The 16330-nt window shown below is 41.7% G+C and overlaps 1 protein-coding gene across 2 annotated transcripts in view; it reads right to left on the bottom strand.

Moving 5' to 3' along the window:
- LOC115005517 (transcription elongation factor A protein 2-like) overlaps positions 1-1048 on the bottom strand; it is a 7863-nt gene extending 6815 nt beyond the window's left edge. For both annotated transcript variants that reach the window (XM_029427365.1, XM_029427363.1), the window contains exon 1: positions 894-1048. In XM_029427365.1, coding sequence (XP_029283225.1) covers positions 894-962 — 69 coding nt within the window. In that variant the 5' untranslated portion in view covers positions 963-1048. The remainder of the gene's footprint in view (positions 1-893) is intronic.
- Positions 1049-16330: the final 15282 nt, after the last annotated feature.

Here is a 16330-nt window from a genome sequence, read left to right on the forward strand (position 1 = left end):
ACAGGGACGGCGTGTGGATTTACGCTCGTTACACGCATACAGTGTCTTTTCAAAATGAACTTCCAACGTATGTTTACTTTGGGTTTACGCAACAAAGGTACTTGGTTAGGTTTAGGAAGAGATTGTGGGGTACGTAAAGTACGTAAGTTACGTTTTCTATTGTTTGGAGTCTTTCTGCCCTTATTTCTAGAAAGTAAACATTTTGAACTTTATTTGTTTATATTATGTATTATCTATAAATCATTATGTTTTTAAATGTCACTCTTGCTGGTAAACTTATTTAGTTCAACATAGATGAAGGTCAAATATATCAAAAGACCCAAGCGTTCTAATATTAATAGATAGATTTTCAAACTAAAAGTTCTGCATGTTTTTTATTGTATTTTATTTAGAACTCCACAGAACCGTTCAGGAAACAAGAAGAATATTAAGTATATTGCCATATGTGATATGTGAAAACTACACTGACAAGTAAACAAATAAATATATATATATAAAATATAGATTTAATTAAGGTCCATAATAACTGACTGTGTTTTAGCTCTGCAGTCCAATATAGAAACATTATGCATTTAATAACCTCTGGATCTATAGTTAATAAACTCTGCAGACAGTTAACAAGATAATTGATTCAAGGTGCGGGGGATTTAATTGGCAGCTTTTTGACCAATAGCTGCAGTGATTTATTGCCAAACTTTTTACCAAAATCATCTCAAGCAGCAGCAGCAGCAGCCTCGTAATGTGTGAGATTATCAGCAGAAATCCTCCCAGCAGGGCAGTGAGCAGAGTTTACACACAATGTGTTTCCAGAATTTCCCCTCTCAGCAGTTAACTGTAGAGCTCATCACCTGATCGCGTGTTTCCTGCTGATGCAGCAACTGTTGTGCACTCACCGTGTTCTTCTTGTGCACCATTTTATCCAGCTTTTTAGCGATGCGCTCCACTTCTTGGGTTTTCGACATTTTGAGCGGATTTCCCTCCGTCAGTTCTCCGCTGCCGTGAAAAACCCCATTGATGGAAGAACAACTCCCCCAGTTTCTCTCTCTTTCCTTCTCTTTACGCAGTCTGTCTGTCTCCTTCTCTCCCAGCTGCTGTCTCCCTCTCGTTTGTTGTTGTGTGGCACTGGGGGACGCTGGGAGTTGTAGTTTTATTTTTTTCCAAATTCAGTTGGCCAAAACTTTTAAAGGAGACTGTGCAGCCTTCTTTCCCCAGGTGGGCACTTGATTCATCATTAGTCATTAAACTGATGATGGGAAATAAACTATTGTTGGATTGACTTTAGGGAGAAGATGATGATGTGAGCTGTTGCACCATGATACTTATGAAAGGACCACAATGTCATGTTCAATGTGATTTTTCTTAATTTTTTGCATGCAATGCATTTGTAATTTAGCCAATAAAACCTACAGCATACAGAATTTTATAGGAAAAACGTGCTCTTCTCGCAGTAATAAAAACCAAAGATGTCCACAGGGACCAGGATTGGTGGGGTGTCATGTGACAGAAAAAATGAAAATAACATGCACAATATACCTCACCCACCTGGGGTGGTGCGTTGCTGCAGCAGCCTCAGCATCCATCCTCCCTGTGCCTGAAGGTTGAGTCTAGATGGTAACCCTCGATGTGCAAAACCTTTGCAAGATGAGGTTAGACATCGACCTCCAATAAGGTTCGGAGAGGTCGTAGGTCGTAGGTCAGCGAGTCTTGTTTCGTTAAGCTTTTTTTAAATTCAGCTTTACCGTCTAGACACGACTGTCTGAGGGCGAGGTGTTGGTGTGGAGCATAGACTGTGTATATATAATGATGGACGACATGACGGCTCCCCAAAAGTGACATGCCATGTGCAATATTCATCTTTTATAAACTACTCAATACTTATATTATTTTATTTTATTATCCTGTGCTCGGAACTTTACCTCATATGTTCTTTTGCTCATATGTTTTGCTGTAATGATGTACATTTCCCCGTTGTGCGACTAATAAAGGATTTCTGATTGATCGCCCCCTGGTGGCTGTCTGCAGTATAGGTCATAAATCTCACCCCCTCCATGGTAGCGGCTGGGACCAAACTAAAAATGTCAACAAACACATCAAATACATTTTTCCCAGAGAGGATTTATGTTGTTGTGTGTCTTATCATGCTGATGTATGCTTAGTCTTTCTGCTAAGTTTGGTTTGAATGACTTATTTGATGCTGTAAAAAGGGTGTGAGACGTTGTGATTGACAGCTGTGATTGAAAGATGCTCTCATGTACCTTTTTAACTTTCCATAACCATCACGAGTCTGTGCAATGAATCGTGTAGAGAGATATGATAATACAGATTTATTATGGTGAGTTGTTGTGTCTTTCTAACCAAATAGCTACCGTGGTGCTAACATAGCAGCTGGGTGGCTCACACTAACGAGCTGTGGCCGTGCTCGGCTCGTTATTGGCTCAGGTGTGTGTGTGTGTGTGTGTGTGTGGCCGGGACCTGGATATTGCGTCTCCAGCCCACCCGATCACTACCTTGCAGAGTTTGGCTGAGCCGCACATGTTGTTATTGAGTCTTAACATTTTTGTTTTTACAAATACGTGTTGAGGGGTCATACAGTCGATGTATGTATGGAGAACATGACTTGAACAAAGTTAAATCGGAGCAGATGAGCTGCTTGTGATGAAAAGTGTCACTCTGCTAAATGCACTTAATTTGAACATTTGTTATTTGTTAAATGTTTTTCATTTATACTTTGGTCCTTAAGGAGCATTATGTCATTTGGCTGTGTAACAGTTGGAATGACAAATAAAGATTTTCTAAACACAAACTTTGTTTATCCACATTTCACATGTGATTTTAGAGCAATTTAAGCAATAATGGAACAAAGCTTTTCTCCTGATGACGGTGTAATACACACCTTGTTGTGTCATGAACACAGACCAGCTAATCAGAAATGACTGATTTATATTCACTCAGACTCTTTCCAACAACTCAGTTAATCACCTGCATTTACTTCGTCCTTCCTCTAGATGTCAGTGTTGTTAAGTTATTGTGTACTTGGTGCAGTAATGTCGATAGTGTACAGTAAGTTTATATTATTATGTGACTGTGCTTCTGTAACTATTTGACCAATTTGTGTCTTCAAGTTTATTTGACTGCAGTTTTTGGACTAATTGTTAGTATATACATATATTAAAATATATTCAAACCTTAGACTCTACACATCCCTCTCATGTTAGAGGATATTTAAGTAGACAATGTGACTGCATCTCTGTATTTGCTTGTACTGTTCATTATCTGTTCTCCTGGATTAAGATCTATTAAACCTTCAGTGTAAGACATCACTTCGGTCTCCTGCAGCTTCTTTGGTTTCCAGCACTGAACATCTTAATAAGCAGTTATGTCCAGTGGAAGTAGGTAATGATGAAGCCGTCATGGGACTCGATGCAGCTCTAGTGACGGCTTGACTTTATAAATGAATATTTACAATGGAAGTGTGCAGAGATGTTTTTCCTATATTAGATTTTTATTTGTATTTATTTTATTGTACAAAAAGAAAAGAACTCTCTTTACTTAGTGAACATTTATCAAACCCAAGTTTAAAAAGTGCTTCACACAATGAAGCAATTTATAATCCACAAATTATAAAATCTAATATAACATATGATCAAATGGATTTCATTTTTAAATAACAGATGCAATCAATTTCAGTAATGTGAAGAAAAAAATCAAGACAAAAAACAATTAAAGTCAAATTTAAGAGTTTTTTGGTTGTGAGTTTGAGTACGACGTGTCTGCTGACATGCTCATGCTAATTATGTCAATATGAGGGTGAACAAGCACTTTGCTAACAAGTGAAAACTCTAATAGTTGTTCCTGCTGTGAGTTTCTCTTTGTTTTGTGAAATACTGAAGATGTTTTCACCTCTTTGGGACCTGTAAGATGCTTCAGATGAAACAGTCTGAGAAGGAAAATGGGTATTTGGTTAAAGTGCTCATAATTTAAATACACATTAAAGGGAAACTCTTGTTGAAGAAGTTGCATAAAGCATTTTGTCCTCAAGTGATGTCACTTGAGTCAGTGTCAGTTGGGTCCAAAGACAACAAGACTGAAATTAAAAATAAATCTGCGGATGTGGCGCTAGAAAGAAGCATTAATATCTTCCTCTGCTTGAGCCCAGCTGCTCAATTCTTTATCAGCCGCTACTAGCATAACATAACCACATCTCTGATCAAACTGTGAGCCAGCACCTTGCATTGTGGGTAACGTAGGCGTCAAGTTTTGACAAGAGGAATGTGTGGGGGGGGGGGGGGGGGAAGACATATCTGGTTTCTAATATCCAGCAGGGGGCGACTCCAAGAAGTCCGATTGTATAGAAGTCTATGAAAAACTTCTCACTTAATGTATTACTTCAATAAACTGACTCCAGATGAGTCCATGATCGTAATAGCTCGTTAAGTCTTCTTCTTGATTTATAGCAATGAAGAGCAAATATAGTGTCAATGAAAATGTCCCATATTAATCATGTAATCTAGAACATATTCACTTCTCAAACAAACTTCCCCAAAAGTGTCTTCCAGATGCATCGTAACAAAGCCTGCCCGAGTGGTCCTTCTCTAAATCTAAATCAGACTCTCCTCTCCGCATTCCAGACGACTAAATAATTCTTGGAGAAAGTTTTTTTTTTGTGGGTCTCATGAATTCTTGCTGCTTGATGTCTGCAGCCAAGAACCTCCTCCAGCTGAGGAGCTGCAGAGCAGAGCTGGCAGCAACATCAACAGCTGCTGGGTGAGATAGCTGCCAGTGTGTGTGTGTGTGTGTGTGTGTGTGTGTGTGTGTGTGTGTGTGTGTGTGTGTGTGTTTACTGCAGAGGACCTGGAGAGCTTGGAGGTATGCAGCGAGGCAGAAAAAGATGCAGAGCAGAGAAAGCTGAGCGCTGATTGAAAGGAAACAAAAGCAGCTTCTTCTTCTTCTTCTTCCTCCTCTTTTCTCCTTCTACCTCCAACTCTCTGCTCCCCTGCTCCCATGCTCTTCAATGAGGTCTTCTCTTCGTCTTATTTCCTGTCCTTCATCTTCTCCTGCCCTTATCTACTATGCTCTTTTCTCTGATATTTCCTCTGTTCTCTGTTTGCTCCTTCTCTTCACATCTGACATCTTATATCGTCACCTCTCCATCCTTCCCCTTCATTGATCTTCCCTCACTTCCTCTCATTTCTTTTTCATCTTACTTTTCTTTATTACTTTTCATAGTCTTCATCCCTTCTTCTCGTCATGTTGTCCTATCATCCCATCATTGAAATGAATCGTCTTCTCCTTCCTTTCCCTATTTCTTACTCCTGTCTTTCCTCTCAGTATCATCTCACCCTATGTTTCCCCCTCTCAACTTCTCTTCCTCTCCTCCCTTCATCCCTTCCAGTTTCTTTTTTCATCTCTTCTCCACTTCCTCCTTCTTCTTTACTACATCCCGTTCTCTCCTTACTTTCCTGCTTCTCCTTCTGGCCCCTGAACATCACATCTTCCTTTTATTCTATTTATAATCTCCTCTCGTCTTTCTTCTCGTCTTTCCACCATGTCGTGTCCTCTCAACTCCTCTGTCTTCTTCTTTCATCCCTTCACTTTCACAGCAGGGAAAGAATCTTGATCGTGTTCCATATTTCTATCACATGTAAAGGAACGTTAAACTTTAAAAGAAAATGTGTCTGCTCCTTGTTGCATTACAAATCGTTGCTGATGACGATGTTTTTACTTCCACTGAAGGTTATTCATCCAGTATTTGAATTCCCGGAAAGTAATAAAGATAAATGTGAGGATCAAAGGGAAGGAGGAAGGCAGTCAGTGAGGTGATACATGATGGTAATGTAATGAGAAAAACATACTGAAATAAGAACAAAAGAGTAACATTTTCTCTGCGTCCGTGAATTAACAATAGTTTTGTTGGAAACTAAACATATTTCCTGAAACGCTCAAACCAAGACAAAGTGTTTAAGTTTTCAAATTGTGTTTAGGATCACATGGTGGGGGGGGGGGGGAGAAGCCATATGGTGCTTTTCCGTGTGCCTGGTATTAAAAAAACTCATGTTGGTTCAACGTGATACGTGGGAATACGCCGATAGAGTTACATGATAATGAATTCCAACTGTCACATCCTGAACTTCTCTCAGCTTCATGTCCAGGCCTCTTCATTGCCATTCTCTACCTATCCACCAGATGTCCTTTACCTCCCCCCCCCCCCTCACCTGACTCTCACATCCCACAGCCTCTTTCCCTCTTGTCAGTCGCCAGTTGTTCGGTGTTGCTTTGTGTCATTGATGACTCTATCTGTACCTACCTACCATCCCCTGGACTCAACATTACTTCTGTTGGGACATGCCAGTGAGCTAATATCTGTACTTTGCAATAAACCCTTGAATGGTTACTGTCCGCCTGCATCGTCCTCATTTGGGTTCTTCGCTTGTTGCCTCGCATCATCCGTGTTGCACCAATACAACAGCATCACTAACTCAGAGGCTGAAATTAAACTGTGCCTGTATTAAGCAAGTGCCCTCTGGAGTAGATCTATGTATCCAAGAAGTGTTTGGTTTGTGTGTATTAGATCCATGAATCCAGGAAGTGCACTCTTCTGGTGAGCTAAGGACTCATTCAAAGTCACCTCTGACGCCAGGAAGTGTCTCTCTACTTTAAATAATTATTTGGAGTCTCAGTTATTGACCCCCGGCACCAGGAAGTGACTTATCTACTTGCACTATATCTACAGAGTCACTGGTCGTTATGACCTCAGACAGGAAGTGTCCTCTTGGTTGGATGGATGGAGCTATTCTTATTTCCTTCAAAAAGTATTGTGTAGCGTTGGCTCCTTCTTCCTCTCTGATGGTAAATGATGGAGGCTTTTCATCATTTTGGATGTGAGTAATATTCCTATTCAGATTTGGTAATTATACTTAACTATGACTAACTGGATATCCAGAGATTTACTGGGAAGTTAGATATCTGTTTTTTGAAAAACGTGATGAGTACAAAATAGAAGCGCAGCATCTTCAGTAATTACTGTAACACTAATCAAAGTGCGATAAGCTTGGTGACAAGTGAAGAGCGTCTTCTCTGCCATCAGCATGTTGTGATTGGAAAGGTGACGGAGAACAAGGCTTCGGCTGATTGCTGTGTATTAGTGACTATAGTTAAATTATATCAGAAATATTAATATGTGCACTTTAACAGAGGTGGAGAGGTTAACCACACGTACATTTCCCAAATTAACCACTTAGTCCTCATCATTTAGGGATAACATTATTTTCTCTTGTGAAAGTAACGCATATTGTTTAAAAACACTTAAAAATACACCAATACAATAAAACACCAATAACGTATAAATCTCACCTTGTCCGAGTTTATTTTCGAGAGTGGCGTCTTCTTCGCCGTGCTCAAAAACAGACTTTGACAAGAGACACAAAGGATACAAAGAGAAAAGCATTAAAAAGGAAAAATATTAGTTGGCAAATGTACAACTGGTTATCTTCCCCGCCTCCAACGGCACACAACCGCTGCACTAAGCTCTCCTATGACAGGGGCGCACCATCAGGAGACTCAAACCAGGCAAATATTTGGGGCCCTCCAAAAACAATTTGGAAAAAAAGCCCCTAATTGGCACATTTTGCAATGACAACTATAAACCCCCTTAAACCTCCCATCATAGGCACTGCACACTGCACACTGCGCACTGCACACTGCGCACTGCACACTGCGCACTGCACACTACGCACTGCACACTGCGCACTGCACACTGCGCACTGCACACTACGCACTGCACACTGCGCACTGCACACTGCGCACTGCACACTGCACACTACGCACTGCGCACTGCACACTGCACACTGCACACTGCGCACTGTGCGCACTGCACACTGCACACTGCACACTACGCACTGCACACTGCACACTGCGCACTGTGCGCACTGCACACTGCACACTACGCACTGCGCACTGCGCACTGCGCACTGCACACTGCACACTACGCACTGCGCACTGCACACTGCACACTGCACACTGCGCACTGTGCGCACTGCACACTGCACACTGCACACTACGCACTGCACACTGCACACTGCGCACTGTGCGCACTGCACACTGCACACTACGCACTGCGCACTGCGCACTGCGCACTGCACACTGCACACTGCACACTGCGCACTGTGCGCACTGCACACTGCACACTGCACACTACGCACTGCCCACTGCGCACTGCACACTGCGCACTGCAAACTGCACACTGCACACTGCACACTGCGCACTGCGCACTGCGCACTGCACACTGCACACTGCGCACTGCGCACTGCACACTGCGCACTGCACACTGCGCACTGCACTACTGCTGACCCAGAAAAAACAAACCTAAGCAGGGCCCCTTCTAGCTCCCGTACAACAGCTGGATACTTTTAGTTAAGTCTGTCACTACCTAACTGTCGTACATACTGATTCAACTTCTCATACAACAGGACTCCATGTGCATCGTTGCCTGGGGCCCCTCAGAGTCTATAGTCTCCACTGCCATGCAGGACTCTATGAACTACATATGCAGCACAATGAATGTGTTTCGATGCCAAATAGTTGCTTTGTGGGTCGACAAGTCCAATTCAATCTGGTTGACAGTAGATAGAGTAACACATTTTTGCTATTCTGCAGTTTATTCAACAGGGAAATGTCTTTAGTCCAATATCAACTGTGTCCATTTCCCAAGAATGTTGCATTCAGGTCACTTAGGAGAGTAGAGTTTGCTTCTTTGCCCTTTCTAGAACAGTTTTCCAGTTAACAATAGAAGAACTGCATGTTACAACGTCCAGCTTGGGTTAGTATTCATTGCTGTGGGACCTTTTATTTGAGATCTAATGTCTAAACACATTGCAGCTGACTTCTGCTGCATGTTTATCCCTTAATGTATCTGACAACATTTCTCTTTTTATTGTGTGGTATCCGAGCGTGTGTGTGTACGTATATGTGCAAGTATGTGTTTGTTTGTTTCCCGTCCGGGTGCCAACATTTCTAGGCAGGCATCCACACCAGGAGACAGGAAGTCAGGAACAAGGTGATGATGATGAGGATGATGATGTCATCATCCTTCGGACGGAGAATGAGGCAGTTTGGGCTCACGTCCAATCATTATCCACCCTGCAGGGGCGCCAACATGTGGGGAGCCAGAGAACAAGAATCAGAGAGATCCGTGAGGAATTAACAATTAATGAGTAATTGCTACTGATGTTAAAAAGGGATATTAGTATTCATAATTAATATTCATAATTATTTATTCTGGTGTTTCAATGTTTAAGCAGCGTTTTACTGTTGTAGCAAGTCAAGGTGTAATCTTTGTAAATATGTATCTGCATGTGAATGCAGAGTCTGTAGGCAATGGGGAAAGATTTAATCAGAAGTGTTCTGCATTTCCGTTTGCAGACTGAGTGCTATCGAGCGATGTTTGAGTGGGCTTTGGTTGCATGAAGGTCAACAGTCCATGTGGAGCGCAGATGGAACGCATCGGCCGAAATGCCAAGATTAATCGAGGTGAAGCTAGATTATACAAGTTAGTATTTTATATACAGTTCAGTAGTTTAGTCCATGGTTCCCAACCAAAAGGGTCATAAGATAAATCTGTGTCGTGAGATGATTCATATCTATACAGTTTGTTGTTTCTCTGCTATTTTGTGAAAAATTGAAGAGTTTTACAATTATTTAAATGAAACCATGCGAGGACATTTGAGGAGACTTGTCTCTTTGGTGAAACTGCCAGTAACTCATTTAAACACCTGAAATGTGACGAGGGGCCGGACACTGCTTTATTGTAGGTTTCAGTTCAAAATGGCTTCTAGCACATTTATTCAAGTTGACACGGCTTGTTGCTGTCTGTCTGTTTATTGTAAAATGATTTGTCCTTATGAATAAAGACAGAGCTTTGTACAGTGTTTGCGTGAGTGTGTGCGATTTCCTCTTGGCCAGGTCACAGCAGGACTGAAGTCTGCTGGTCTGCTGCTGGGCCGTGGGTGTGTGTCTCGCCTGATGTGTGTGTGTGTGTGTGTGTGTGTGTGCGTGTGTGTGTGTGTGTGTGTGTGTGTGTGTGTGAGTGTGTGTGTGTCTGTGTGTGTGTTTTATGAGCATTTTATGATGTGTGTGTGTGTGTGGGAGTGGGGCTCCCAATGCCTTCCCACACGCTTCCCTCTTACACCCCCTACCCCTTATATACATAGTACACACACACACACACATACACACACACACACACACACACACACACACACACACACACACACACACTGCTCATAAAGACATAGCGCATGCAGTTTTTTATGTTTCTTGTGTTACTTTTATCTTTTGGTATTTTCTCCCTTTACAGGGTATTTAAACCTCTTTCAGCAAAATGTTCTGTGTTTTAATATTAGACTATATAAGGTCACAGAAACAATCACTAACTGTTGGTGAATGAGGCGTCTCGGCGTGCGTCCTTCACTGCTCCATATGAGCGTCACACTGCTTCCTGCTTTGGCATTGAAAATCAACTCTGGACATAAATCCAGTCGTGCAAAATGTTCCGATATAGACGTTATTCCCGAGGAGACTGAGTTGAATATTAGCTGAAGGACTCCGTGGCATCAGTATTGTCCTTCCAAAAAAGGGAAACTGATGATGTGCGACGGTGTTAAAAATAAACACAATTGAAAAACCGGCAACAATGGAAGGAAAGTGTTAAATGTTAAGTAAAATGTAAAAGGTATTTATTTAATGTTCTATTTAGTTAAGTCGTAACACTTGCATGTGTCATCGCGTGTGTGTGTGTGTGTGTGTGTGTGTGTGTGTGTGTGTGTGTGTGTGTCTGGTGTTGCTCCTCTGGGATTAAAGACAGAAGAATAGCAGCAGCTCTGCAGTGGTGTGAAACTGAGAAAGTGTTTTCTCCCTGCTTCTTCTTCCTGTCTCTGTGTGTGTGTGTCCCCCCCCCCCACACACACACATCTACCCCCACTTCCTCTCAATAGGACTCATGGGAGTTCAAATTTCTGCACCGACGTCCGTCCGTCCGTCCGTCCGTCCGTCAGTCAGTCGGCCGTTTGTTTTTGTTCAAATCAACATATTTTGAAATATTCCAATTTGCCTTCTTGCCAGGAGAAAGACCTGTGGACCGACATGTTGGCTCGTACTCGCTGTGTCCCCAGGATTAAAGGATGGAACAGCGTCCTATTTTGGGGTAAAATTACCCTTTTCTTTATGTAGCATTACGCTAATGATATGGAAAGTCCCACTCGACATGTTGACAGGATTGGTTCCTTAAGTATGTGACGTATTGAACCCCTTACCAGTCATTGGTACACTGCGGTGGAAATGCTGCTTATCCTGCTCATGAAGTCATGTAGCATATAGAAAAGTCAGCTAGTGTGCATGCACAACACAAGAGCCCCGGAACTTGCTTACCCACATATAATGCAGCCATCATTAATGCTGTTCGCAGTGATTTACCTGCTGTGACGAGACTAAAGGTTCGCCTTCAAAAGGGTCTACTGCTATAAACAATTTATCCAGATTATCTAAACTGCAAACTGAAAGTGAACGCACCTGATGTCAGTATTAATGCTTCACTGCCCACTCGTCAAACGTGTAGAGAAAGATCTCAGCTGTTACTTCTGGTGAGCATCATAAGCTTGAGAACTGATGATGAGAGTTTGAAAAGTTAAACCCAATTTGTATAAAAACAATCTCGGCCAACGGAAGATATCTGGAACTTTTTTATTGTACTTTTAGTGAACTTAAAGCCCTAAAGTTCTATTCAAGCGTACTTTTCCTTTACTGCTGTTGCACTTTATTCTATGGGCAAATTAAACAGACAATACAACAGGTTGACATCCAGCAGGTCAGAAGAGGCTCTTTAAGGTAAATGAGTGTCTGTCACTTTCCATCAACACAGTCATGAAGTAACGGGCTTTGTCCTTCTTTCAGCATGCCTGCCCTCATTATTCTGAGGGAGAGAGAGAGAGAGAGAGAGAGAGAGAGAGAGAGAGAGAGAGAGAGAGAGAGAGAGTGTGTGTGTGTGGGTGTGTGTGTGTGTGTGTTTGCATGTAAAGTTGGATATAGGTCAGACCAGGGTGTATGCATAGCTTTGTGTCTGTGTGTGTGTGTGATTTTGAGTGTTGAAAAGGCACTCTAATCTTTATCCATGTAACAAGTGAAAACAATGAACACACACACACACACACACACACACACACACACACACACACACACCCTCTCCACCCTCCTGCTGCTCTCAGTATCTCCCCACAATTCCCAGAAACTGCCTTCTATCCAGAACACACACACACACACACACACACACACACACACACACACACACACACACACACACACACACACACACACACACACACACACACATTATAGATTCCTATCTGCTGTGTGTGTAAGTGAGCGCTGCACGTTTTACACGTGTGTCGACGTGTTTACATTGTGTATGAACTAAGTGCAGCAGGACAATGGTGGGATGCAGTGGATGTGACATGGCTGTGTGTGTGTGTGTGTTAGTGTAGTCGTCAACTATGTCCACACACACACACACACACACACACACACACACAGAGGGGATATGTGTTTGTTTTTTCTGTAAACCTGTGTCTTTTGTTTGTCTCTCTGTTTGTTTTCCTCTGCACAGAGAATGCACCATCAGCTGTTTTCTGATTGCTTGTTTGTGTTTGTGTGTGTGTGTGTGTGTGTGTGTGTGTGTGTGTGTGTGTGTGTGTGTGTGTGGTGTGTGTGTGTGTGTGTGTGTGTGCTGATGAGAACGTGAGCATATAAAAATCACAAATCTCTTAAAGTGGACATTTGCCAAAACGGTTTCTGTCACCTCTGCCTCTCTTTCTGATCAAAATGTAAAAACAGAGAAGGCTGTTGATTCTGAGGGAAACTGCTTTAAAGATGTTGATGGATCTCAGCTGCAGGTGGTTCACACGCTGCCAGGGCTTCAGATAAACTTAGAGGCTTTTCAACCAAACATTCTAGCATATTTAGAGAATATTACAGAAAGTATAACTCAAAACGACATCATTTATTTAGTTTTATTTAACAAGATAGCCCTGAGTATTGCCTGGAGTCCTCTCAAGCTGTATACGACCCCAACAAACTCCACCAATTAGTTATGGCGGTTTCTATCAGGGGTCTGCACGGGTCTGAGGAACATAAGATCTGACTAATCAGGTCGGGTCGGGTCTTGCATTGCGGCCTCTGTAAAACATAAATACTAATAGTTAGTATTAGTACTGGTTAGTATTGATCTATACTCCAGTTGGCTGCTACTGAATGTTTTATTGTGCAGAAGAAGAAAAGAGCATTCACGATCACCTCTATGATTTAGTTTCTTTGCACTTTGAACTTTATTAATTGTATTATTATTACTGCTGCTCTTTCCACCGTGGCTGCTTGTTAACAGAGAGCTCATCATGCAGCCGCTGGTGTTGTGTGTTCTGTCTCTGTTAGTGTCGGTTTGAGTCCAATTATTGGGTCGCTCTTCTTTAGTCGGGTTCTGAGAGGTTTTCCATGAGTCCGTTTGGATTTGAAGAACTCTCTTTGTATGCTGCCTGAGAGGCGAAACCCAGGGCGAGAAATAGTTTTTAAAAAGGCTCCTCGAAGAGTTTATAAAAAGAAAAGTTTTTATTTAACTATTTATTCATTAACAAGTGATAGAAATGGACAGACATGAGCATAAATAAGTCATTTCCGTCACCTTGTTATGAGCGTCTCAGTCCATCAGATGTCACCACGGATTCAAAATAGCAAATGATGTTACGAAGCCACTCTTTAGTTGTACTTTCCATCGAAACACGGCACTGCATTGGAGCGTTTCTTGAGTGTTCTACACACAGACAGTAAACATACAGAGTGTCACATGACCACAAACACGGATATTACTCATAACACACTCACATGAGAGCTGTATACTTGTACACATCACCTCACAGTGTGAGTACTTAAAGCATACATACATCTCTCTCTCTCTCTCTCTCTCTCTCACACACACACACATACACACACACACACACACACACACACAGTCAGTCAGATCCCCTCCCTCCGTCTTTAACATTTTCTGAATACTTGCAGCGACCACAGAATACTTTCCCAACTTCTGTGGCCGACTAAACTGGAGGCTCTGAGTTCGTTCACTATCACTCTTCCTCTTTAATCCTCTCATTCCTTCCTCTTTCTCTCCATCTGTCACTTCCTTACTGTATATATATATTTATATATATATATTTCTCTCCATCTGTCCTAAGTTGACTCCTCTTTCTACCGTTCCTATTTCCATTTCTTCTTCTTTCTCTCTCCTTCCAGGAGTCACAGCTGCTGTGTGTTTCCATTCAGTTTGTGTTTAATCTGTGTTTCCCTGATCTTCACAAAAGCAATCAAAGAGTTTAAAAGGCTAATTAATCCTTTACAAGTGCTTTTTGTTGTGGTTGCTGTTCCCTATTGTATGTTCTGTAGGCGGACATGACCCACACTTCATACTGTGCCGGCCCCTCTTCTGTCCGACGTTAAGGCAAGACACCCCAGCTCAAACGTTTTCTTTTTGCGTATTTGGGATATTTTTGCTTCCATAACATTTCTTCTTTCAGACTAGTGGAAAGAAAACATCCAAAAAAAATGTTTTTCCTTTTCCTTTGTCTATTTGCGTCTGTAGATTTCTCCTAAATGAACCAAAAGGCAGCGTCAGTCGATGCCTCATCTGCATATTTAAACACACATCTATAGGTTAGATCTTCACCTCATTCACCTGTAGTGTCTTGCAACATGCAGGAATGTTACAACACATTTCTTTAAAGGTGTTAAAGCTGTTTTCTCAAAATGAGTTTGAATCTCCACTTCAGCAGCTCTTACACACACCAAACCTTCCCGTTTCATTCCTCTCTATATTCTGACGGTTTTCAACCAGGACTTTGTTCAGATTTCATTCATAGCCTTGATTTATATGACATGTTATTCCCAAAAAACGTGGTGGAATTAGATTTGTATTTATTTATTTGGTAACAGGCTTCATTCAAATGTTCAGATTTCTCTTTATGCAAGTTAACAAATATTTAATAAGATGATGCCCAGTTTGCATATTCAAACATAACATTTCAGAAAACGTATTATACAAATAAGAATTGTCTTAATGTAAATAACCAAGTGGGAAAGTTTCACGGTTGGATCTATTGGTTAAATATTTTACCCGATCTCCTTAATCAGTGTGTTTGATTGGATACACCTGAGCCAGCTGAGCCTCATGCTGATCAGCTGGAGCAGCAGCTCATTCTGAAGACGTGGTGTGTCTCACCTTTCTCTTCTCATTATTTTGGGTTTAATTACTTTGTTATTTAATATACCTGTGTGTCTCCAAGAGCCTGTGACCATATAAAGTCATGAAGGAGTAGTTGAAAGACATGTTGCTTGTGGAAGTTGGTCAGAAGATGTTTAAAGTCTAAAAAAACATTTACATTTATTGCATTTACAAACAATTGTGTGTGTGTGTGTGTGTGTATGTGTGTGTGTGTGTGTGTGTGTGTGTGTGTGTGTGTGTGTGTGTGTGTGTGTGTGTGTGTGTGTGTGTGTGTGTGTGTGTTAAATGATGGAGCTTCCTGTCCGCATCAGACTATAACTGACAAGCATTGAAAATAAATGCTGACTGTCACGGATTGGCTGTCTGCAGCTTCGACTCTCTACAAATTGATTTTTATAGAAATGACCTGAAACCACAGGCTGCCTGGAAGGGAGGAAATCAAAATAAAAAGTTACTGCACGCTTTGGAAAATAGTAGGCAGTAATTCAAAGTACACATCATTTGTATTAAATTAGGTCAATCGTGCAGAGACACCACTGTAATCCTTTAAGGTCATTTAAGGCGACCTACCACACTGTGGAAACTATGGGATACACTTCACTGCCTGACTTGATCCACCAAACATAACTGAACAATTAAATAAAAAACCAAAGTATTTGTCAAGAAAGATGTGATTCACTGCCTTCCTCTCGTCTCTCTGCAGCAATGATGGGATGCACTGCAGAATTACAGAGTTTTAAAAACCCACACTGCTGAGGACTCTCTCTCCCTCTCCTCCAAAATACTATCACACCGTCCCACTTCACATCTAAATCATGTCGAAGCGTCAGCCACGCTCAAAACAACTCGGCTGCAGCCTAGAACGCTGGGCTACTTACTACTCACAGGACGCATCTTCGCATCAATTTGCGCCGCCTCTGCTTTGCATTCAACAGTTTTATGTTGAATGCTAACATATAACACGCTCACCGTTATGTTTACAAGTATGTGAAAATGCTATGTTGGCAATAAGTCTAC

Source organism: Cottoperca gobio, unplaced genomic scaffold, assembly GCF_900634415.1.
Source record: "Cottoperca gobio unplaced genomic scaffold, fCotGob3.1 fCotGob3_313arrow_ctg1, whole genome shotgun sequence".
Lineage (NCBI taxonomy): Eukaryota > Metazoa > Chordata > Actinopteri > Perciformes > Bovichtidae > Cottoperca > Cottoperca gobio.